At 38.4% G+C, this 25,216-nt stretch overlaps 1 protein-coding gene across 5 annotated transcripts in view; it reads right to left on the reverse strand.

The window, feature by feature from the left end:
* ttll7 (tubulin tyrosine ligase-like family, member 7) overlaps window positions 1-24,471 on the reverse strand; it is a 101,912-nt gene extending 77,441 nt beyond the window's left edge. For 4 of the 5 annotated variants that reach the window (XM_017702372.2, XM_037545515.1, XM_017702371.2 and 1 more), the window contains exons 1-4: window positions 24,282-24,471; window positions 8,170-8,487; window positions 6,462-6,593; window positions 2,829-2,950 (exon numbers count right to left, since the gene is read on the reverse strand). In XM_017702372.2, the coding sequence (XP_017557861.1) occupies window positions 2,829-2,950; window positions 6,462-6,593; window positions 8,170-8,194 (279 nt within the window). In that variant the 5' untranslated portion in view covers window positions 8,195-8,487; window positions 24,282-24,471. Of the gene's footprint in view, window positions 1-2,828; window positions 2,951-6,461; window positions 6,594-8,169; window positions 8,488-23,802; window positions 23,824-24,281 lie in introns of those variants that run through there. The other variant, XM_037545513.1, reaches the window with a different exon arrangement.
* Window positions 24,472-25,216: the final 745 nt, after the last annotated feature.

Genomic DNA, 25,216 nt, shown 5'->3' on the forward strand with positions numbered 1-25,216 from the left:
ACAACTGACCAAGCAACCACAGCATCAGCCCTGGCAGAGGCTCGTTCCGGTACCAGGACATCTTAAGTGTACGCTCACTTATGCACAAAATTTCAAAATTGCTTTCTTCTCAGCTGTTAAAGAAGCCATTACCATTTTCTTTTGACAGGGTATCAAGTTAAAATGTTTGGCATTTGGACAGTATTTTTTGTTTTATTTGTTTCTAAAATTATTTTTGATCTCTTTAACATGAATGGTTGAATTGCTGTTTGGTAGATGTATTATTTATTTTATTTGTCGGAATGATGGCACTGACATTAGTTTCATCCATCTCCATATGTCACACTTGCTTTGTAGCTCTAGTGTAAATCTATAGAAGTAATGTTCAAACACCAAACACGTGGTGGTTGGCCAACTGCATTTGAGTGAAGGGGAAAGCTACATGAATTTGACTTTTTGAGCTGCATGCTCTCTTCATCACTCTGAGCACGGTTAAAGCACAGCGTCTGGACATTTCAGAGTGAATGGCACTTGGGCAGGCCAGGCTGACAGCGCTGCGGCTCTGAGAGGTCACATACCTACACAGAGTCAAAGAACCATCTCCTTCACTCTGCATATGGACAAACGGGTAGTATTGTGATTATACACTACACACTGTAATTACAATACAGCATGCAATGTATATTACAAGCAAAATGCTGAATCAACAATGGCACTGGCTTTGATTATTTTGACCCAAGTCAAATTTACTTTTGTTGGATTATATGAATGCTTTGATCAATCAAAATAACTATTCAATATTTCTCAATGTTCAACTCAATATTCAAGTATTCTAGAAGAATAAGAAAAGCTCAAAGGATGCTTCACTTTAATAAGAGAGTGAAAATGTTGGTTAAGATAATGAAAATGTTGAGTTTTATTATTATTACTATTAATATTAATAATAATATAATTCTCCGTTGCATAAATCTAGTTCATTTATTTACCTTCTCATTAAAATATAAGTAAAACGTATTTTTAAAAAGTATTTAAAATAATGCCACTGATAAACAATTATTTCCACTGTAAAATGCTAAACCAGGGATTCTGCCCGATATAGCAACCCTCAACAGGTTATTGGCTCGGTCTGAACAGCAGTGAGCAATGCAGCAAAGCTGTGAGCCACTTTTTAACCATCATCTTGGAAACAAAAACAACTTTTTGCTCAAGTTTGGAGAACTGGGCAGTGATCAAGGTTTTTCCCACTTCATATCAGAAGATGAGCTAAACTTCACTATGCTGGCTTTAACGACTGGTGCAGTCTGAATCATTTTTCTTACTGCTATAGACAGCTAGCCTGCACCCTATTATTTATTCTCTATACCAAATGCAACTGAGACCATGCCAACTAGGTAGAAATCCAGGGCAGTGGGAAACTTATCTGGACTTCACCCAGAGTTATGACCATGCCATCACTTCGAATTGCGAGAGCTGTGCCAAATCTCAATTTGAGATGAGTCGGAGGTGCAGAGCTGCCAACTTTGTGCCATTTGTGACACCCCAACTTAGAATGTGGCTTGATAAACAAACATATGTTTCCCCAAGGGATAAGCTTCAGTGATTTGGGAGAAAATATGTAACTGCGACTTTTTGACAAATATTGCAATTGTGATTGAAATCGCAATTATTATCTAGAAATAGGTGTCCAGTGGCCTTTTGCATAAAACATCTAAATTTAATTCTGGCCTTAAGTTTTCCTTTTACCTTAAGTGACCTCCAGAAACTCTCTGCAGGGAAATGTTTAGATGGAAATTGAATAAATGTCTCAAACCCAATTTATAAGTATGGACTTCAGTTTTTGACAGATGTAAAATTTATATTTAAAGTTGCTGCTTTAAATTTATCCTGTAGGCATTTAACTTAAGCTAAATACTCTTGACACTTTATGCAAGTAGCCACAGGCCTGTTTTTTGGCCAAGAAGGCCAGCATATCCACTTGAAGCTTGATGCTTGGACACCGAGTGGACAGTGTGCCAAAGGGGCAGTTAGTGGTGGCTTTTCTGTATGCAGCACATAGTTGCTTCTGAGTGGTCTACTCAACTACAGGTGGTTGCCAAGCTGAGCATTATTGGGTTAACTGTCCACACCTTAACCTTGCTTAGGTAATGTTGTCGATTATACTGGATATAATTAAAAGTGCAGCTCTTGTGATTTGAAACCTGCACTCCTTTAAATTGCAATTTAGACATAAAAAACGATTCATTTTTCAGCCTTAAACATGGGTTCATAAAAGAGGCAAATATCAGTGATTCAAATGGCTTTTCCGATTTTGAAACATTACTGAATTTTTTAATATTGTTGTATATTTGTTGCATCCCTAATCACAAACACTTAAAATAGAAAGGTATAGACCTGTGGACCTAGACTTAAGGAACTGTGATTGGTCAAGATGCTCAGAGCACAGTTAAAACGTTGAGATTGGTTACAGCATTCATTTGCATATTGCAGTCATACGCAGTATCATTATCCAAAGGCCAATACTGAGATAAGCCATTAGCAAATGCTATATTTTGCAGCCCTAGTGTGCAGTGTGTGCACGGAGTGGAGGAAAATCCAGCCATGAATCACCTGGACCTCATGGAGCTGTGCTCCCAGTTGAGCTGACCTTCAAACACATGCACGCACTCATACACGCACATAGTGTGCTTTCACTTTACCTCAAGTGACACTGCACTTCACAATCAGAGAGGCTACATGTTATACGTGAATTTAACATGACCTTCAAGGTCTCTTTGACTTCCCCTCCTTAGCCTCGTTTTACTCGAGCCTGTTTCCAGCTGACGTGTGGACGTGCGCAGACGGAACTGTACCTGGTAGTTCCTGAGCTCAGCGATTTTCTCATGCTGTACGGCGGAGTCGTTCCAGATGAGGTTAGCTGTTTCGTCCTCATCTCGCGTTTTATGGAAGGCCATCTCCCCGATAGCAATACGAACTGCAAGATAAAACCTCATGTCAACCAAAATCATATTATTTTAACATAGGTTAATTTTCCTGTCCAAAGTTTGGAGACAATACATTTTTCAGTATGTTTTTAATAAATGAGCATGTTTTCTTTGTAAGTTGGCAATAACTAAACATTTTATTTAGCTTTTTTCTGATATCCGCCTAGTGGCCATTCTGTCAGCTGAACAGAAGTTGACTCAAACATTTTGAATTTATGCGACTGTGAGACCATATGCTGGTGCGGTTGGCCCTGGGTTCCTCCTAATGCAGGACAATGCTAGACCTCACGTGGCTGGAGTGTGTCAGCAGTTCCTGCAAGATGAAGGCATTGAAGCTATGGACTGGCCCGCCCGTTCCCCAGACCTGAATCCGATTGAGCACATCTGGGACATCATGTCTCGCTCCATCCACCAACATCACGTTGCACCACAAACTATCCAGGAGTTGGCGGATGCTTTAGTCCAGGTCTGGGAGGCGATCCCTCAGGAGACCATCCACCACCTCATCAGGAGCATGCCCAGGCGTTGTAGGGAGGTCATACAGGCACGTGGAGGCCACACACAATACTGAGCCTCATTTTGACTTGTTTTAAGGACATTACATCAAAGTTCAGCAACACTACAGGATCAGCCTGTAGTGTGTTATATATATAATTTATACACACACACACAGGCCACGTTATTAGGTACACCTTGCTAGTAAAAGGTTGGACCCCCTTTTGCCTTCAGAACTGCCTTAATTCTTCGTGGCTTACTTTCAACAAGGTGTTGGAAACGTTCCTCAGAGATTTTGGTTGGTTATTTGAGTTCCTGTTGCCTTTCTTTCATCTCAAACCAGTCTGCCCATTCTCCTCTGACCTCTCACATCAACAAGGCATTTTCGTCCACACTACTGCTGCTCACTGGATATTTTCTCTATTGCGGGATCATTCTCTGTAAACCCTAGAGATGGTTGTGCATGAAAATCCCAGTAGATCAGCAGTTTCTGAAATACTCAGACCAGCCCGTCTGGCACCAACAACCACGCCACGTTCAAAGTCACTTAAATCCCCTTTCTTCCCCCATTCTGATGCTCGGTCTGCACTTCAGCAAGTTGTCTTGACCACCTCTACATGCCTAAATGCAGTGAGTTGCGGCCATGTGATTGGCTGATTAGCTATTTGTGTTAACAAGCAACTGAACTTGTACTTGTAATTGAACTTGAACTTGTAAATTGTACCTAATATAGTGGCCAGTGAGTGTAATGTGCATAAATTTAAAGTGGATGTATTCATCAAAAATATATTAATAACAAAAACAAAAGCATTTGACAACTTGTTTCCCCTCACTGTAAGTGTAAATAAAAGGCATCTACAAACTATATACAGGGGGCTATCATAATAAAGTGTTACCCAAAGTTATATTAAGATTCCACTTAACTCTGCAAGGTATCAGTCTATACATATATATATATAGTACATATATAGTACATATATATATTATATACACACACATATATACACACACACACACAGTTGTGGAAACTGCATGTATCTGACTGCTTTTGGAGTGCAGTATAATCAGAAACATTTCCATTTGTTAATACTAAAAACATATTTCAGCCATTCCATCATGTACATGGAATGACCCTCCATTATACGTGCAAGCAGCATCACTGTAGCTGCGAGAGCATTAGTTCTTGTGGATGAAATGTACAAACACTGTATTTACCACCAAAGCACCAGGTGCCATGTAGCCTGCAGAAATGCCTTTTTCAAAGAGATAAATGAATGGCCTATAATGTATTCAAATCCCGATGGTAGCTGAAAGCCTGAGATAGGTGGCGTATAAATTTGGACATTAATCCAATGACTATTCATTATTAAGCTACTAATGAAAAATTCATATGCCCTAACGAAACAGGGTATTACTTATTTCTCCAGTCCTCCACAACCTTAAAGATGCTACAGCTAATGTTGTGTAATCACACCTTTGCCTCAAAAAAAATTATTCCTCGCTTCAACCTCAATTGTTCATGGCAGTTAAAGTGCTATTGCGAACCGATGTTTGGCTCAATTAGCTCATTAGCCCAGGAATGTTAGTGCTAAAACCTGTTTTGGTTGTAATGTGATCTCTGCTTCTGCAATATAAACCTCATTCAGCTGATAAACCTCATTGTGTCATTACCACTTAGACTAAAACACTTTAAAGTCCAATTAGCGCTATGTCGAGGGATGTGACAGTGCTGATGGGTAAATCTTTGTTTGTTTAGGTGCCGATGTGCCTGAAGAAACAGCCCCAGCGAGTCCTGTGAAAAGGGCATGAACATGACATGCAAATAACTAACTACTATGGTGGTACTCTGCTAAATCTTTCAGTGGTGTAATTATACTCACTGTGGCTACACAGAAACAGTGTAGGCTTGCTATGCAACCAAGAACAATGGCAAAGAGTGTGTCTAGTCTAGAGCTTGAAATATTTGTATGAACATAATGGGGCCTGACTTCGCAGACATCACTTTTCAAATGTGTGTTAGGTGGGGATATTTCATGTTTGGATTCTCATAGCCCACAACTCAATCCGTTTTATTATTCCCTACTTTCACTACTTTGAAGTGTTTTTTTATCTGGCATGCTGGACTATGATGTAAGAACCGAGGTAAACAAGGTCCACACTCATGACAAAATGAATGTGTGGAAAATAAACAGCGATGGTGACCAGAGAATTACTGGGACTTCTACTTGTTTTTATCCGTTTAATGGAAAGCAGCAAAAATAAAGAATTCAATAGGAGATTTGACAATGAAAATACCTGATAGCTGCAGCATTAAAATAAAGCTAACATCCTACTACATAAGCGTGTATACAAAGTTTATCAAGACTTAAAAAGCATTAGAAATGTTGTTCAAAAGCATTGTTTGTTAAATAAATTTATATTTCACATTTTAATTTATATTTTTTATTTTATCATATTAACTTGTTTTGTCCTTTATTTGTTGGTGATCTAATGAAGGCCTTTTGCCCCTACACTGTCATTTAACCTATCCTGATGATGTTGTGTAACATTTGGACACCTATGACTTTTTAGGTGCACAATTACAATTTATTTGCTTTAACGTACTGAAAAAAAAAAACAAATAGAAACAAAACTTTGCAGAAAAATGCAATATTTAATTCTGTTCTCCTTAGAGGACGTGTTGACTTATTTGCAATTGAAAAACCAACAGGGTGCCCAAATGTTTTGATTGAGACTGTGTGTCATACAGAAACCACACAAACAGTTGAGTGTGATTTAGACCTTCAGTTTGCACAACATTAAGTGGTGGGGTATAAACTTCAATTACCTGTTAACCACATTGAGGCTACACTGCAAAACTAAAGAAACTTCTGACACCAAACATGACTTGGCAAATTTGATTTTAAAACACACGACGAGGACAATCAATTGAAAATTGGCAGAAGTGTTTTTACTAAAAATAAACTGCACAAAGTCACTGCTGAAATGTTGGCTTAGCTTTCGTACCTATCTCATATTTGGTTCCTGCCACATTGGCGGTGATGACGCCTTTCTTCTTCTTGGTGCGCACCTTCCTCTTCACGCCGTTCTGATTGGACAGTGCAGACGGCACGTTCACGGGGGACGTCCTTTGATCTTCTGTAGAAAAAAATCCAGTCATGATATTAGTAACAGAATAGGGGCGAAGAGGTGAGTTCACAATTCACAGCTTGCTGCTGGCATCACATCTGGAACCAATGTGAATGCAAATGACAGATGAGAGAAAAACAGAAGGCTCCTTTCTGCAGAAGATGACCTTCTGTTATCATTCAGCCTGCGTACGAATTGTCAGGGCTTTGCACTGTTTTCAGCCTCCCCTCTTCTCTATTTGGCTGCTGTGACCTAATGATCCATGTCAGAACAGAAGACTCTTGGCAATATGACAATATGTTACTGTTACTGCGATAAATTACACCACAATATGCTTTTCTGAGTACCGTATGTAATACAGTGTATAATTCTGAAACCCGGTAAATAATTAGTACATAGTATATAGTAAATCTGTATATAATTCTGGAGCACTGTATAAAATCAGTATATAATTCTGGAGCACTCTATATAATAACTACATGATTCTGGAGCACAGGTAAACTGCATGTATATAAAAAAGACAGATTTACACCAATTATAAAGAGACAACAAGTACATATTAACTGCATATTAAACATCACAGTAACAACTAGCTGACTGGATGTCAGCTCATTTTGCCATTATATTAACAATTTTACTCAGTTACTCTGTTTACTTTTTACTCTATTTCTTTTAAATTGTTTATTTATGCAAACATTAAATTAAAGAAAACAGTCATAAATTATAGTAGTAGGTTTTTATAGCCTTTTTAAAAGTGTTTTGCTCATGTAATTTGTCTGCTCCAACTTGAAAACTTTATTAGAACTGAATACAATGTTATATAACACTGAGCAAAAGTTATAGGCACCTGAGAAACTGTTTTAAAAAAGCTATTTATGTGAACAGTAAGCATTTGTGCCCCAACAAATATTTAAAATAACAACAACAATATATAATAATAATAATAAACAATGTTCATATATACCAATATGTAATTTAGATTTTATGGATGTTCATATTTTCAAACTTCCCAGTATTGTAGTAAGTACCTAATCTTCATGAAATTAAATGATGTGTTCTGTAAATCGTGTGTTCTGTTGACAGAATTTAAGAAATCCATACAGTGCCTGGGTGGATCAAGGAAAAATCTGGAACCAAACGTGTGCTTTTCAGTACAAGAAAATTACTTTCTTTGCGTTTATGTTATAGTGTAAGTAAAACCACAGTTATTGTTTAGATAAACGTGTGTAGCCTCTTTTTGCAGGATCCCTAGTAGCCATTCCACCAGTAAAAAAAAAAGTTTAGTTCAACTGAGGGACCTCCTCTAAAGATAAATAAATAAAAGCTTAAAAGGCTTGAAAAGGTGTTAAAACAATTTGCTTAAGCGCTTATGCCTTTCTATGCATGCAACTGTAGATTCTCCCTGCCTCTTTTTCTCTGTTTTTATTTAGTTAACTTCCATTTTTAGTTCATTTTTAAATGTCTGTTCTTTGTTATTGTTGGTGTCCATCTGGGCTCATCTATTTCTGTTTTATAGTACAAAACTCAACAAAAATACTAAAAAAGTATCATGATGTTATATTTTCCCCACACTGTCCACACTCACCTCCATCATTGGGGAGCGAGGGCATCTCAGGGGCAGGAGGGTCACAGCTCTCCTCTGCCAGGCCTCTGGGACTGGCCAGCACAGTTCTGCACAGGTCTACTTTGTCTGCCCTGTGTGTGTGGAATTTTGACCAGTGGGCCGCAGGATCATGAGGCCCTCGCTGTCTGTCTTTGTCCGGCTCTCTCTCTCACTCTCTGCTGGAGAAGGGAAGGGAAGGGGGGAGGAAGAGGAAGGAGGGAAGGGGGGTCGGGGCTTCTTCTCCCAGACAGCGTAGCCACAGTGCATTTATAAGGATGGACAGATGGATGGACGAGGTGTCTGTTGAGAGTCAGAGAAAAAGAGCATCAGCAAGGAAAAGAGAGAGAGAGAGAGAAAGAGAGAGAGAGAGAGAGAGAGAGATAACACATCGGTTGCATTTACAGAAGCAAGTGAAACTTTGGGATGGAGGGGGCAAGTGCAATGGCCAGACTGGTGTTTGATGCGCTGCTCGAGTTGTTCTGAAACATATCAGTCAACCTGACACGGGCGGTCTCGCCTGGCCGATCGCCCTCTGACACTGACGGGTGTCGACCGGAGCTGCAGCACTTGACTGAGGATTTCAGCAGTTGTTAAGAGCAGATGACAACTTTCTGTCTTCTGTCTGTCAAATGAAACATTAATGCGGCCGCTCTAATGAAGAGCTTTGGTTTTGCATTTTTCAGGCTGCGCAGCTCACTTTGTAGAACTGCAATCTGTGTCATAAATTCTGATGGTCTTTCATGACATGTTGAGAGTTTGTTTGTCTCAGTATCTTTTATCCTCATATTTGGACCTCGTTCAAAATTTTATTTGAAATATAATTATTTTAGACCATTAATCTTCTGCGTGAAATGCATTGGACAACACTGACCTCTAGTGGTACATTTCTGAAATGCTCTTCCATGTACCCCCCACATACATACTGAAACCATTTTGCAACAAATATGTACAGCAACTACACACAAGTGAAATCCGTTAAATCATCTTAAGAAAGCTTATTACGTACTCACACATCAATTATGTTAATGAAACATTTCATTCATTCATTCAACTTGCATTTCAGTATATGGGACGATTAAATAGGCCCAAATTGAAGACATATGGTCAATTATGGCAAAGCTACTTACACAGTAAAGTAGGGGTTGTTGCGACCCGGTCTAGGTCAGGCAGTAACAATATGAAAGAGTGAGATGTGGTGATCTGAGTGAAAGATGAAACACCAAATGCAACTATGAAGTTCAAGACTGTAACATGTGACTAAGACGAAAACAACAGTAGATTTACACACCGGCAAGAACCTCAGGAATGGCCCAGGCCAAAACAACAAACAAACCCACACTAACTTTATTATACAACACAATCTACCTTCCCTATAGACAAACAAAAAGAAATAAAAGACAGTGTTCTAACCTACCTCCCTGACTAACCATACACACAGACAAACCCGTTCCCGAACAAAATCACAAGGCGTAACAGGGTGAACACGACAATATTCTCTTATTACTACGATCTTTTACATCACAGCCTGTTCCGAGTGTACAAAGGGTTTTGTCAGAACATTGAACAACTGTAAAAAAAATTCACCATTTGAGTTTTGATCATGTGATGATCTACTTCTTTTTTCGGCTGCTCCCTTTAGGGGTCGCCACAGCGGATCATCTGCCTCCATCTTGCCCTATCCTCTGCCTCCTCTACTTTCACACCAACCATCTCCATGTCCACCTTCACTACATCCATAAACCTTCTCTGAGGTCTACCTCTTCTTCTGCCCGGCAGCTCCATCTCCAACATTCTTTGACCAATATATCCACTATTCCTCCTCAGCACATGTCCAAACCATCTCAACCTGGCCTCTCTGGCTTTATCTCCAACCTGCTCCACCTTCACTGTCCCTCTGATCTGCTCATTTCTAATCTTGTCCAGCCTTGTCACTCCCAACGAAAATCTCAGCATCTGATCATGTGATAATAATAAAAAATAATACATCTTCTTCATTTTGGTAACAAAATCTGAAAGTAAACCATTGGAAAGATAGACAGCAGTGTTTTTTAATAAAAAATAACAGCACCTTTCCAGACCACAAGGAAAAATGAGCTGCAATAGTCTGGATATTAGCTTAGATTATAATAGTCTGACCGTTTAAATTAAAGTTTAAATTAAAGTTTAAATTACTAAACTCGTTTGTTTAGATTATGTTTTTCCTTAGAATTAAAACATTGCACTACTTGTATCATTAGTCTGGAGTACCACATACATTTTTTTGCTCAAATAAAGTTTACATGTGGTATTAAGATCTTTAAATGTCCTCAAAGCGATACGCAATAAGCAGAAGTGGCTGAAATTGGGAGGCTGGCCAATGCTGAGGGGGTGTGATGTTAACTAGCTAAGTTAGCTTTTATTAACTTAGCTGTTGACAGTTAGCTTGATAGGTTAAACAGGACTGTACAGTGCTCACAATTACAAACACATTAAAGGCAGCTACCTTGTGCATAAGAAGAATTTTCCTGCTCAGGATCTAACAATGCACAGACTAACCCTAGTGTTAGAGTTAGTTCTTAGTGTTAGCTTTAGCATTAGCTCTTGTGAAGGTTGGGGCTGTTATAATCATGAAATTTTAGCTGAAAATTAACTGTCATGTAAATAATTGCAAATACCAACTGAATAGTCTTCTCTTGATCCTTCTATGCATCCAAGCCAAACTGCCTTACCTTTCCAAAATCTTTTTTTCTTTTGCTCTAAATTGCCACACATACAGTGGGTTGCAAAAGTATTCAGCCCCCTTGAACTTTTCAACCTTTTGCCACATTTCAGGCTTCAAACATAAAGATATGAAATTGATATTTTTTGTGAAGAGTCAACAACAAGTGGGACACAATCGTGAAGTGGAACGAAATTTGTTGGATATTTTAAACTTTTTTTAGAAATAAAAAACTGAAAAGTGGGGCGTGCAATATTATTCAGCCCCCTTGCTTTAATACTTTGTAGCGCCACCTTTTGCTGTGATTACAGCTGCAAGTGGCTTGGGGTACGTCTCTGTCAGTCTTGCACATCGAGAGACTGAAATTCTTCCTTGCAAAACAGCTCGAGCTCAGTGAAGTTGGATGGAGAGCGTTTGTGAACAGCAGTTTTCAGCTCTTTCCACAGATTCTCGATTGGATTCAGGTCTGGACTTTGACTTGGCCATTCTAACACCTGGATACGTTTATTTGTGAACCATTCCATTGTAGATGTTGCTTTATGTTTTGGATCATTGTCTTGTTGGAAGATAAATCTCCGTCCCAGTCTCAGGTCTTTTGCAGACTCCAACAGGTTTTCTTCCAGAATGGTCCTGTATTTGGCTCCATCCATCTTCCCATCAATATTAACCATCTTCCCTGTCCCTGCTGAAGAAAAGCAGGCCCAAACCATGATGCTGCCACCACCATGTTTGACAGTGGGGATGGTGTGTTCAGGGTGATGAGCTGTATTGCTTTTACGCCAAACATAAGTTCAATTTTGGTTTCATCTGACCAGAGCACCTTCTTCCACATGTTTGGTGTGTCTCCCAGGTGGCTTGTGGCAAACATTAAATGAGACTTTTTATGGATATCTTTGAGAAATGGCTTTTTCTTGCCACTCTTCCATAAAGCCCAGATTTGTGCAGTGTACCACTGATCGTTGTCCTATGGACAAAGTCTCCCACCTCAGCTGTAGATCTCTGCAGTTCATCCAGAGTGATCATGGGCCTCTTGGCTGCATCTATGATCAGTCTTCTCCTTGTTTGAGCTGAAAGTTTAGAGGGACGGCCGGGTCTTGGTAGATTTGCAGTGGTCTGATGCTCCTTCCATTTCAATATGATCGCTTGCACAGTGCTCCTTGAGATGTTTAAAGCTTGGGAAATCTTTTTCTATCCAAATCCGGCTTTAAACCTCTCCACAACAGTATCTCGGACCTGCCTGGTGTGTTCCTTGGTCTTCATGATGCTCTCTGCGCTTTAAACAGAACTCTGAGACTATCACAGAGCAGGTGCATTTATACGGAGACTTGATTACACACAGGTGGATTCTATTTATCATCATCAGTCATTTAGGTCAACATTGGATCATTCAGAGATCCTCACTGAACTTCTGGAGTGAGTTTGCTGCACTGAAAGTAAAGGGGCTGAATAATATTGCACGCCCCACTTTTCAGTTTTTTATTTCTAAAAAAAGTTTAAAATATCCAATAAATTTCGTTCCACTTCACAATTGTGTCCCACTTGTTGTTGATTCTTCACAAAAAATTACAATTTCATATCTTTATGTTTGAAGCCTGAAATGTGGCAAAAGGTTGAAAAGTTCAAGGGGGCTGAATACTTTTGCAACCCACTGTACATATTTTGTTAATTCTCAGAAATGTATGCCTTCAAACCTCAGAAAACCTTAAATGCCACTGAACCTATCACGATGTGATGTCCACGATCATGATGTTACATTTTTGCCATATCGCCCACCCTTAGTGCGAAGTGCCTTAAAGCTGGCCAGCCTAAAAAGTTGTACACTTTAACACTTCCTCCACTTCTCCCTTTCTCTAATACAATAATCAGGTCATGCATTATTGCTTTTATCCTCGTAGCAAATGCATCACCAGGTTGATAATCGGTCTATATAATTACACAGTGAATGCTTTTTGAAATTTCAATCGAGATCCATGCATCACTGAACAGGGAGAAACCAGAGAGGAGGTCGCAGGAGGCCTGAGGAGCCGCTGCTTGAGCTCAGCAGTCCCCAAGGTGGTGTACTGTTCAACAAGCTGAACGCACTGCCGTCTACAGCTTAATCCATTCACTCTGCCATGCCATTAACTCTGTGTGCTCCTGCTATCTATTAAGCACTCTCTCTCCCCCTCCCCCACTGCCCCCTCAGCCAATCTCACTCTGCCTATTCAGCAAGAAAAGCTTTCAAATTTGGGCTATGCCATTCCCCCAGAGGGATCCAGGCCGTCTGACAGATATTCAATACTGTACTCTCTATAATGATGCACCCATGCTCAATCGATTAAAAAGAAATATGTGGCGTGGCATAAAACTTGTCCCACACATATCCAAGCAGCAAATTCAACACAGGACCACACGTGGACTCACTTGCTACTGAGTTAGTTCACTGATGTATTTGTATTTTGTAATTGTATTTGTTTAAATGATGTTTAAGCTGTTATTATTTAGGGATGCACAATGATATTGGAATCATACCGGCATTGGCTGATAGTTGCTTTAAAATAAATAAATAAATAAATATGGACATTTACATTTAGACAATATTTCAATCTGATATTCCATGATGTTTTTATTGTACTCTGAAAATGCATGACATTTATGTGATGCTGGACTACTGCCCCAAAATGCCAGTATTTTATTTATTTTATTGCATTTATAACCCTTTCTGTTACTTATCTCTTTAATGCTAATTGAGGCGGAAGTTTCTATATTTTTATTAATGTTTAGATGTTAGCATCAGTATCAGCATCAGCAGATATGTACATGAAAAATATCAGATCAGCCCATAATTTCCATACTACTGCATCCCTTATTTACATTAGTGTGATGATAACTTGATAACTGATTTCACAAAACTAAATTCAAGTTTACGCATTAACACATTACTCGTAAAGAGTTTGCTTTTCAAATCAGGGTTAAATCAAAACTGGCCTTTTTACCTTTTTAGCTGATATTAAGTACAGTCCATTAAATTATATTACTTAAATCAAGACAACTGCCTTGTTTTCCTGTAATCTTGGCATATCAATCAATCAACCAATCAATCAATCAATCAATCAAGCAAGCAAGCAAGCAGGCAATGAATAAATAATGGTGATGCTACATAGTGAATAGCCATTCAGCTTAATACATGGTTTTTGAGCCATTATGCTTGGCAGTAAAATGTGGCCAGACAGTTAAACAAAACAAGCTTAAAAGGATCTTCAAATGAAATGATGCTTCTCTACAAACTAAAAGAAGAACTGTTCAGGCTGTGGTCCTTTCTGTGGTTCTGTATGGACAAGAAAAAAAGGAGGACAGAAAAAAAAAACTGATGCCTATGAACTGTTGTTTGCAAAGACTTGAGAATACCTTGGATGGCAAAGAAAACAAAAAAATTGGGTATTGATATTTATAGCCCATTTAATAAAGTAACTGAGAAACAAAGTTGCATCAAAGATCTCTCTGCAGTGTTGCTCCATATTTCTCAGAAATGTTTTCATGGACATTACATTAAGTTTGATTCCCTTGTACAGAGCTGATGGAACCTCAGTTTTATTCACATATTTTTTTTTCGGTTATTTGCTTAAAGTTTTAATTTTGTTGGTGGGGTGGAAGCCTGGCTATAGTGAATACTGTATTTTGACAGATTTTGACATATTATGCATTAAATGTTTGCTGCCCTCAAAACAGTAATATTAGTATGCAAAAAAATGGCAAAAAAAAAATAGTAGGTCACAGTTCATTAATAACATTATTATTTTACTACAGAAAAATATTATATAATTAATATAACAAAATACAAAATTATTTTTTCTTCATGTTTATACTACATTTAGAAGATTTTGTATTGACTATATCAGTCACCACAGATATCAATGTTTCCCATTTTTAGTTTTCTAAGAGAAAATCTTTTACATTGCTGTGAATGCAGAAGGGCACACTGTGCCATTGCCACTCATTGTCACAGAGAAGGTTTAACATTTGTCAAATTTTCTGTCTTATGATTTTGGATATCTAAATATTCAAATAACCTCTCCACCCCCTTCCCCACCAGCGCTCCCCTCAGGTTTGTTTCAGATCTGTGTGAAAAACTGGACATGTCTCATAGAGTGCATTCAAATACCTACAACTAGGGATACTGAGATTGATACTGGTATTGGGTATCAGCCCGATAATGTGCTTATTTACTCCTACTCGACCTCATAAACAAATGCACCAATGTCAACATCTGATACCACCTGATACCATGTGACATAAGCTGAATGTAGGCTGCCATGCTAATGAACAAGCGAACGAGGGTCTGCTCTGTCAGTGAAGCGCTGCTGATGCCACGAAAGTCGGACAACAAATTGTTGATCACTTTAAATATTCTGCCTTGGCATATTCCTGTTAAGAGACGCTCTGTGCAATTTTAGCCCCTTTTTAAGTGTGCACAATCACAACCACTTCCCCAATATGCTTGGACACATAAAAAAAGGTCAACACTTGACACCAACATCCACATTCATCAACTTTATTCTGTTTGACTGAATAGAACTGCCAGGTTTAAACATTAACATGTTCATTTTTTATATTTTCTTTGTAAAACAGGCTGTAGACTAGAGCTGGGCGTATATCGTATATCGATACATATCGCGATAATGTCAATTCATTATTTCTTTCAAGTTTGAAGGCTGATTTTTTACTCCTGGGTGATTAATTGCTGTTTTAAACTGTCCTTTATGGTCAGAACATGACAAACACTCACCAAACAGTGGAACGTTTCACAAATCTGTCATGGGACAGTGGAAGAAAGTGTCTGGTGAGCTGTTTTATCAGCTGGAAAAGCACAGCAGCAGTTTTTGTAAAAGTCATAATTTAAGAAAGAAAAAATTATTTTTAGCTGTCTGGTGACGAGAGCTTGGCTATCCTGTTACAAATGTTAAACAATTGGCCAACAACACTGCTAAACAGTTTCGTTTCTCAACAAACACCAGCTAGTAGACGACTGGATTTCTCTATACTATTGTAGTAGTTTGAGGGGTGAACTGGAATATCTCAACACCAGACAAACAGAGTCCTCCTTTTAGGTATGTTTAAACTGAAAGTGGTGCTTTTGTGTCGTGTTTGATCTACAATATCATCAGTTCGCCTGCTGTGAGAGTGACGGAGCGCTGCTTCAAGTTAGCCAGCTGCTAAAAACAGCTAGCCTGAAAAGATAGTGTTTTCTCTCTCCAGTGCCTCACAGTCTTCCTCAGTGTACTTTCATTTAAATCAAGGCTGTAACTGACAGGTACCCACTTCTTTCTTTCACTGCTGTTGCTTGGGAATGCAGTAATGCTCAAATATGACTTTTTGAGTGCTGTAACAACACTGTAGTTGTGAGAATGGTGATTTGACACAAAGAGGTGAGTTCAATCTAAGCCAGTGTGGTAACACCACTGATCTTGTCACTCACACTTGGTCACAGGAGAACAGATCACCAGTCGCACCACTCAAACAGGGAATGTGTGTATATATATATTGCATACGCTGAATGTTGAAGTGTAATGGAGTATTATATCGAAAATGTATTGAACGTCTTATCGCTCTATTGAGGAAATGTTGTATCGCGATAATTAGCATTACTGTTTTAGTGCCCAGCCCTATTATAGACAGACCATACTGTCCTACCCCTGTACATCACCGCCTGGTTTTAGTTTCTGTGTACAGTGTGGTACAAGTTAGCAAAGCTGGTGTAGCTCAGTTTCTTAGCATGTTTGCTCAGTACTCAGAAGCACAGAATGTTATTTTGACTGAAAAATCTTTATCGGAAGATGTTCACAGGCAGAGCTGTCTGTAAGGCGCTGCTTTTCACGTAGCATGTCAATCAGACCTAGCACTTACTTAGAGTTCTTGCATGCAACAAAACCCACTATTCTCCAATACAGTGCATTCCAAATGTTCCTTATTTAAAATTAGCTACATTTGAATAATTAAACTGTTCCGCTCCTTTACACTAACCACCACTTGGGGCAGACATGGGCTGGAGGTTAGGGAACCGGTTTTATCCCATTGGCTGACAGTCCATGACTGAAGTGCCCTCGAGCAAGGCACCTAACCCCCAATTGCTCCCCGGGCACTGTGGATAGGGTTGCCCACTGCTCCGGGCAAGTGTGCTCACTGCCCCCTAGTGTGTGTGTTCACTAGTGTGCATGTATGTGTGTTTCACTGCACGGATGGGATAAATGCAGAGGTCTAATTTCACAGTGTGCAAACACAGTGACAAATGGTCACTGGTGTCTCTCAGTCATTTTAAACTTTTAATATCAAACCACCTACAGACAGCCTGTACCTGTTTTACTTAATTATATTTATTCGTAACTTTTATTTTTGTATTAGTTCTCCTTAGGTTTTTTTTTTTTTTTTAATTATCTCTTTTTATTTATTTATTTATTTCCTCTCATTTTATTTTAAGTTTTTATGATTACTTTTTTTTTTTTAATTTGTGATATTGTACTATTACTTTACTAATTTATTATCTATTTTTGATCTTAATTTCTTACCATTTAAAATCTCAAGTTCTATTTTTATCTACTTTTATCTTTTATTCACTGTTATTTGAAATTTTCTTTTAATTTAAAATGATTAAATGTAGTTATTATTTTCTTTGTCATGTCAATCCCTGTTTTTGTAAATGCTCGGCTACATTGAAAATGAGGGTTGCCCTCAATGTACTTCCGAGTCAAAATAAAGGTTGATTGATTGAAATGGTTTTTAATTCTATTAAATTCTATCCACCCATCCATCCATCCATTTTCTAAGCCGCTTCTCGGTCAGGGTCGCGGGGGGGGTGCTGGAGCCTATCCCAGCAGTCTTCGGGCGGAAGGCAGGATACACCCTGGACAGGTCGCCAGTCCATCGCAGGGCAGACAGACACTCACACACTCACACCCAGGGGCAATTTAGCATGTCCAATTGGCCTGACTGCATGTCTTTTGACTGTGGGAGGAAACCGGAGAACCCGGAGGAAACCCACGCAGAGAACATGCAAACTCCACACAGAGAGGACCCTGGCCGCCCGGCCGGGGAATCGAACCCAGACCCTCCTAGCTGTGAGGCGACAGCGCTACCCACCACGCCACCGTGCCACCTCTATTAAATTCTATTCAATTCTTAATTTTAAGTAAGCTACTCATTACGGTATCAATGTCAGTAGTGCCAACTACTAAAAAACATAGCCATGTTCAGTCTGAAAACAAAATCTTCTGATGCATCTGTACCTACAACCAAGTCACATTCCATCAATAACTTACTGTAGCAACTGTTTATTGACAAACAAGCTATTTGTGCTTATTTGTCTGTTTACTTGTCCAAGCGAGGTATGCAAGGCAAACAGCTCTAGAATTGTCTCCCATATCTCAAAATCCACAAAAAAATAAATAAATAAAAACAACTGTTTGCAAATCAAACACTAAATATAATATTCAATCAGAAGCAACACAGTCCTGACTGGCCACATCTCTACCGCAGAAAAGATAACAGATGATATAAATCACCCTGACATACAAGCTCTGTTTTCACACTACAGCTCAACTGCAGATGTTTCTTATCGCTACTGATCTGAGAGCAGCTACACATCAGCACAAAAGAATCACATAAGGTGCTCAGTGAGTGATCCACAAAGGGTTCAGTGTGAAAGTAAGCTTCAGCACACAGTCTCTCTAATATGTTATCACACAGATCAACGCTCAGAATAAAGACAAAGCAGCACTGTCGCACTGATCTTATAACGTCACAGCATTCTAGCCTTGATGACAAACAAACGATGTGTGTGGTTGGGGGTCGTGCCTCAGCAGTGATCTCCAACCAGCTGATCCTAATTCATTTAACAAGAGAATATTTGCCTTACCATTACTATTATCTCTATATTAGGGATGCTTGACGTTGTCAGAATCATCTTAGTCATCAACTTATAGTTGTTAGTTGTTTGACTCATATTTCAAACCAATATTTGATGACATATTTATTGTATTCAGGAAGAGCAGAACATTTAGTAGAGGCTGGATTAGTAAATGTCTGAATTTTATTCCTTTTACTGCATTTGTAACCCTATAAAAATGTTATATTTCCCTGTGATGCCACAGGTAGATGTACAGATCTGCATTTCTCAAAGCTTTCGGTATCAGATATCAGCATCAGCCCACAGTTCCCTTATCGGTGCATCTCTAAACACATACTCATACATTTGTAATTGTGCATTACATCTCTGTTCACAGTACAAGACTGGTAATATACTAAGGTGTTGTTAAGGATACAGAGAGCATGTCTAATTTAAAATGCATATGATGCCACATGTTTGTGTTCTTTCTATCTACAGTATTGAGTATTGCACCAAAAAGCCACAAGAACACACATTAATTATACCCCTTGGGTGTAATTAACTTTGAAATTATGCTTTTGTTCTCTCTCACTTTTCACATAGTTGTCATTTTTTGTTATTTTGCATAAATGTTGCATGCAGCAGTGTCTGTTGTGAACTGCTGTGACAGTTTTGACTAGATATGCTGAAGCTGGCAAGCGAGCTTAATTGCAAAGATGCTGAGATTAGTCGAAATGAAAAGGCAGCTTAATTTGTATCTCCAAAAAGAAGGATAAAGATGCTGTGAGCAATAACAGAATTACAGTCAGTTTTATTTATTCAACACCAGAGGCCCCGCTCACACTTGGCATTAACATACCGTTCAAAAATTTGGAATCACTGGTTTGAATAATGTAAAAACAATTTAGGTACAAGGTACATGTGTAAAATCATACTAATATTATAATATGGTAATATTCCTTATTTGAGATCTTGAGTTTTTGATGATGAACAGAGCCATAGATGGTGCCATTATAACTGAGAAAGCTGTATAACATGGAAATGCCACGTAGAAATGGCTACAGGGCCTGTGATTGGACATGATTGGATCTCTTGAGACAAATGTTAATAGCAAAAGTGAACAGGACCAGAGTGAGTGACGACCCAGTTTGTATTACAACAATTAGCTGTCTATCATAATAGCTACTGCTGGAAAAATACTACAGCAACCGTAGTCAAGATGACTGCATAACAATGCAATACACACTGGTCCCCTTCCCCACCTGTTAGACCAAATTTCCAACCCCCAATAACCCACAGCAGCATATATGTGGCATGAACATCCACGTGTGACATCATTTAGAGTGATCTGCCTTCTTTCTTATGTTTTCTCTTTGATCATTTACATTAAACATAATGTCACAATGTGTACATTTACATATATGTGTATGTATGTGTGTGTATAGGAAAACAACTACCCTCACTGTGATAGCAAAACCATTTGGGGTTCAACGCCACTTATGAAATTGTGTTATTTTAATTTATTATTTAGCCAATTATTTGTTTAATTAAAAAAATGTGTGTTGTTGAGTTAAACATGTAAAATATGCCACAGTACAAAATAGTGCAATACTTGAAGACAATTTCACAAAACATGACATGGATCACAGGACTATTTGCACAGAGATTTACAAACAAGTTAGACAAACAGCAAAAAACGGAAAAGTGTTTTAAGAATAAAAACTATGTTCCTATGCAGTTACTAGAGGGAAGGAAAGTCAGTGCATTGCTCCCTGCTGTTTGAAACGTAGGCTAACAATGAACGGGAGGTGAGGCGCATACCATGCTGTCACCTCGTATCACTTGACACCATGTGATATACATTAGTACCTGATGGGAATAGGCCAGAAATATAGTTTTCACAGATGGTCTCCTTTAATGGACCTCAAAGTCACGCAGAAGACGTCACTATCACACATCCCATAAAGCGGGACCAGCACTGAGACGTAGGTTCCATAGTTTAACTGTATTTTAATCTTCACACACACACACACACATATATATACACACCCAGATACACACAAAAATTATATATATATATATATATATACACATATAGGTTTACAGGCGCTCCTTAATCGGTCTAATCTGCCTTTTTTTGATGAAAATCTCATGTAAGTTTTTGACCGCTCCTGGTTACTTGTCTGCTGATTTTCTAAGTGAAAATAAGTTGACACTTTCTCTACATAGAACACACTTCTGCACACTTTTAGTGCATGATTACTTTTTATTTACTTAACTTTTCATGTCATAAAAACCAAAATATTAAATATGGACTGTGCCAAAGTTATGGAAAATTTTATATGCTATGTTTTATCTTTTTCCAATTGATTAAATTCAGCAAATAAATATAAACTATGCACTATAATTTGAATAAAAATACCATATTTAAGTGTTCTCTCTGTAGAGGATATGTGAAGTTATATACACCTAGAAAATCAATGAAACATGCAATTTAACCGTGTTTAAACTTTTGTACATGTGTGTATTGGTTCAGTTCAAGAAGCACTGCCGATACTCAGATATACTATATCATGATAACGATGACATCATATAGCCCTCCCCTACCTAATATATCATAATATAATATAATATTATGAGATCTGCACGGTTATTATTCTATGTATTGCAATGCCACTGAGAATCAACAGACATCATGTACAGGTAGCAGTAACTGACACTGAACACTGACATTGAAATCATAGACACAGGGCATCCGTGTATCTAAATTTAACCCTGAAACATAACTCTTTGGCCACATTAAACCCTGATAGAAACTGGTACAAAATATAGACATAGCAGGAAACAGACAGCTGGGTATATGCAAGACAGCTTAGCCTCGACCTTATATGAATAAGCACTATTACTGCCAGTATTGCTTTCCAAACAATTATCACAGTCTGCTTGAGTTACTGAGCGATAATGAACAGGTTGCCCACCTTTTAAATGAGCTTAGAAGGCGCCGAGTTAAAAGAATTACAAATATAGAAAGAAATCAGTGGTAATCAAAACAGAAAACACAGAATCCGTCAGGACTTTCCTGGACCACATTTTGTAATGTTTAAGTAAAGGCCTTTCAAACAAGATCGCATTCATCCTTGGAGATATACTGTTTGCTGTTTGTTGTCTACATGATGCAGGATAATAGGATATGAATTACACAAGTATCTCAAATGCTATAACGCATTGTCTGTAATCCACTAACAGTTGTCAGATTAGCACTTCAGTCAATGAGTGGCTTTAGTGGAATAACCTAGTAAGAGGATTTAATGAGACAATTTCTGTGCATCTTCTAAGCTCTGCAGAGGTATAGCGTTCAGTAACATGAAGAACATTCTACGAATTGATAGAAAGTTAGGAATTTACCTATTTTGAGTTTCAATCTCCATTCAATTACTGACTCAATCTGCTGCTTTTTCAATTAGTTTAACAGTTTTCTGTATAACAATGGTCATTACACAAACGTTATTTCACTATCATTGCATATTATTGATTTTGGCTTGCTCTTTATCATTACCACCTATCAGATAAACAAACAAGCATCAACAACTGACCCAATCCTGCTCATAAATCCATGCCAGAATATTAGCCGGATTAAAGTTGCAGTGGGATTTGTTACACTTTGTTTTATTCCTCTAACACTGAATAATTGAGATCAACCCTCAAGTTAACAACTTTCATATATTTAATTTACCAATTACAATTCTGAAATCAAACCTCAAGCATGCCTTTGTTATTTACAAATATTTTCTTTAAACAAGGTAACAGGCAAATCGTTTTTCCGAATGGATAAAGCTAAAAATCATAGCGTGGAAAGACTCAGCATGGTAACAGGGTTTCATAAAATCTGCAATTAGCATAAAGTGATTCTTATACATTAACGCTTCAGGTTGTGACCTACAATTAACTTACTATAACAGTTATGGACAGACCACAGCACTAAGTCTTGAATATTATACCAATCTCTGTGAACTTCAAAACTACAAGTACTCCCAGTTTCATCATTTTATCAATATTTATGTATTGGCATCATCAACATGTGCAGACGTGTACAAGAAAAATATTCGGTATTGGAATCAGGCCACAATTCTCATTCCATTTTACACTGAGTAAAACATTAAGTCAAGCAGACCTAAACCAGGCAGTGCTAGGTGCACTGAGCTGTTTCCCTGAGCACCATTAGTGTCTATTGTTGGCGAGTCTAACATGGTCTTGGGCTTTTCCTATTAAAGGAGAATTCCTGCATTTTTTCTACATTTCTGAATAATTCAGTCCTTCAGATATAAACAGATTCATTCAGAGTGATTGAATGCAAATCTTACTGCAGAGAAACTTACAGACCCAGATTTCTGTACCGTGGTGATGATAGGAACCAGGGGTCACCACAACTACAACACAAATACAACCATTTTATTTTCTATCCAAAACCAGTAGTGAACCTACACGTGTCTTTTTGGTTCTATATGTAATGTTGATTATGGCAAAACAGGCACAAATCTGAAAAAATGTTTGCTTTGGGGACTATCTCCCCTCCACCATGAATGACTGAAAATACATTTAAAGCCAAAACTTTACTGCAAAAGTCTCGCAAAACTATGTGTCAGACATCAGGCAGCATCTCCATGATCATTTCATGTAATAACTTTTTAAAACACTTCGGACGTCTGGTTCCTATGACCACCATTACGAACACTTCTGACACTATGAAGTTTCACTATAATAGAAAATTTCACATCAAACAACTCTGAATGACTTTGAGAAATCGGTGGAGTTCTCCTTTAAAGGGAGACCAGGGTTATCCCTCAGGGCCCAGTGAGCATCCCTGCAGCAGCTGTAGGCCTACATAAGGGTTTACTTCAGGTCCTCGGTGATAAAACAGGCCGCAAGCATATGGATGCACAGATTCCACCGTTAACGGCCTGTTCTTCATATAATGAACACGGCCGACTGTTGTAATCAAGAGCAATGATAATGGAACGTCCTATTATTAATGTTGCTTACGTATGTCATTTAAATGCACCTTACAGCTCGTCGAGACCATCTTTCAGATCAGAAACGCTTCATGTGTCTGTCTATGGCCCAGATTCACACTGCGGAGAGTCTGTAAAGCTGCGAAAAGATGATTAGTGTCCTTTCTGGTGAAGGACGATGTAATGTAGCCTTAAATGCTGCCTGTATGCTTGCTAACGTTAGCTCTTTGCTCACTGTTTGCGCTCAGCATCTTTCGCTCCTCTCATTTCTCACTTCATCTATCCCACAATGCAGCGTGAAAGAGGCTGGTGGGCGATTTAATGCTGAGCACTTCAGTTTACATCTTTAGTCATGTGTACGCACCAAAATAATATCTTTTACATAAAGAAAACACTGTGCACGTGTTATTATCCATTCATTAACGCACAGTCATCTCGCTAGCGACCTAGCAAGTTAGCTCGCTAGCAAGTGCAAGAAAGAGAATGAGCAGTGATAAACGAAGCTAACGTCGGGGGCTGTTAACGTTACCTGAACACTTGCTCCAGTCTCTCTCTCTCTCTCTCTGCGGCCTTCTCTGGTTTTCTTTCTTTCTTTTTCTTTCATTCACTGAATATGCTGTTTTTTTCTGAGAGAGGTGCCTTTTATTTGCCTTGAGCTGACAATATTACAGCCACAGTGGTGTAAATGAACCTGTCCAGTGCCGTGTAGTCAACACAAGTGTATACAGTGAGGGGGTTAAAGCCTCGATGGACGGAACCATTACTAAAATGGGGGGATCTGTATGTTAGTATGCGCCGGTCAGTCATGCATAGAACATGTCCTCTATAAAAACGTTCAAAATGTCCAGTTTCGCTTTAAGCATTGCAATGTCGTCGCAGCGCTATGCAAAGCGCCTATATTTCTTTCTCCCTCTTTTCCAATACAACACCATCAAATAGTTACATACTGCCTTCCTTATAGCCAGTGGTAGTTTCCAGAGCAAAGTCTTAGCAACATAGACAAACTGACGTTACTAACCGGGCCGTGTTACTGTAAAAAGCAGAGTTTAAATAGATTGAGAGACAAGCACGAATATGTAATGTCAAGAGCAAATTAATTGCTACGTTACGTTTATTTTTATTTTATTTTAATAATATTATTTTTATTTTTGCAATTTTTGTGGTGACAGGGTGTAAATGAATGATATAGAATGGATGAATGAATGAAAGCATGACTGGATATATGAATTACCATCGCTCCTATTCATTTAGTTGGCTGTATACCTATAATATGTTGCATGAATTTGAATATATGTTGAATACATGTTGAACTGAATTTATAAAGATGCTTCCTTTCATGCAAATGACACACTAACCATGGTTTCATGATTGTAAAAATAATTAAGTTTTCTAATAACACTCTTAACAAGAAAATGATTTTTAAAAAAAATAAACGGTGATGGTGAAAGTTCACATTGGAAAGTT

The sequence above is a fragment of the Pygocentrus nattereri genome, chromosome 15 (assembly GCF_015220715.1).
Source record: "Pygocentrus nattereri isolate fPygNat1 chromosome 15, fPygNat1.pri, whole genome shotgun sequence".
NCBI lineage: Eukaryota > Metazoa > Chordata > Actinopteri > Characiformes > Serrasalmidae > Pygocentrus > Pygocentrus nattereri.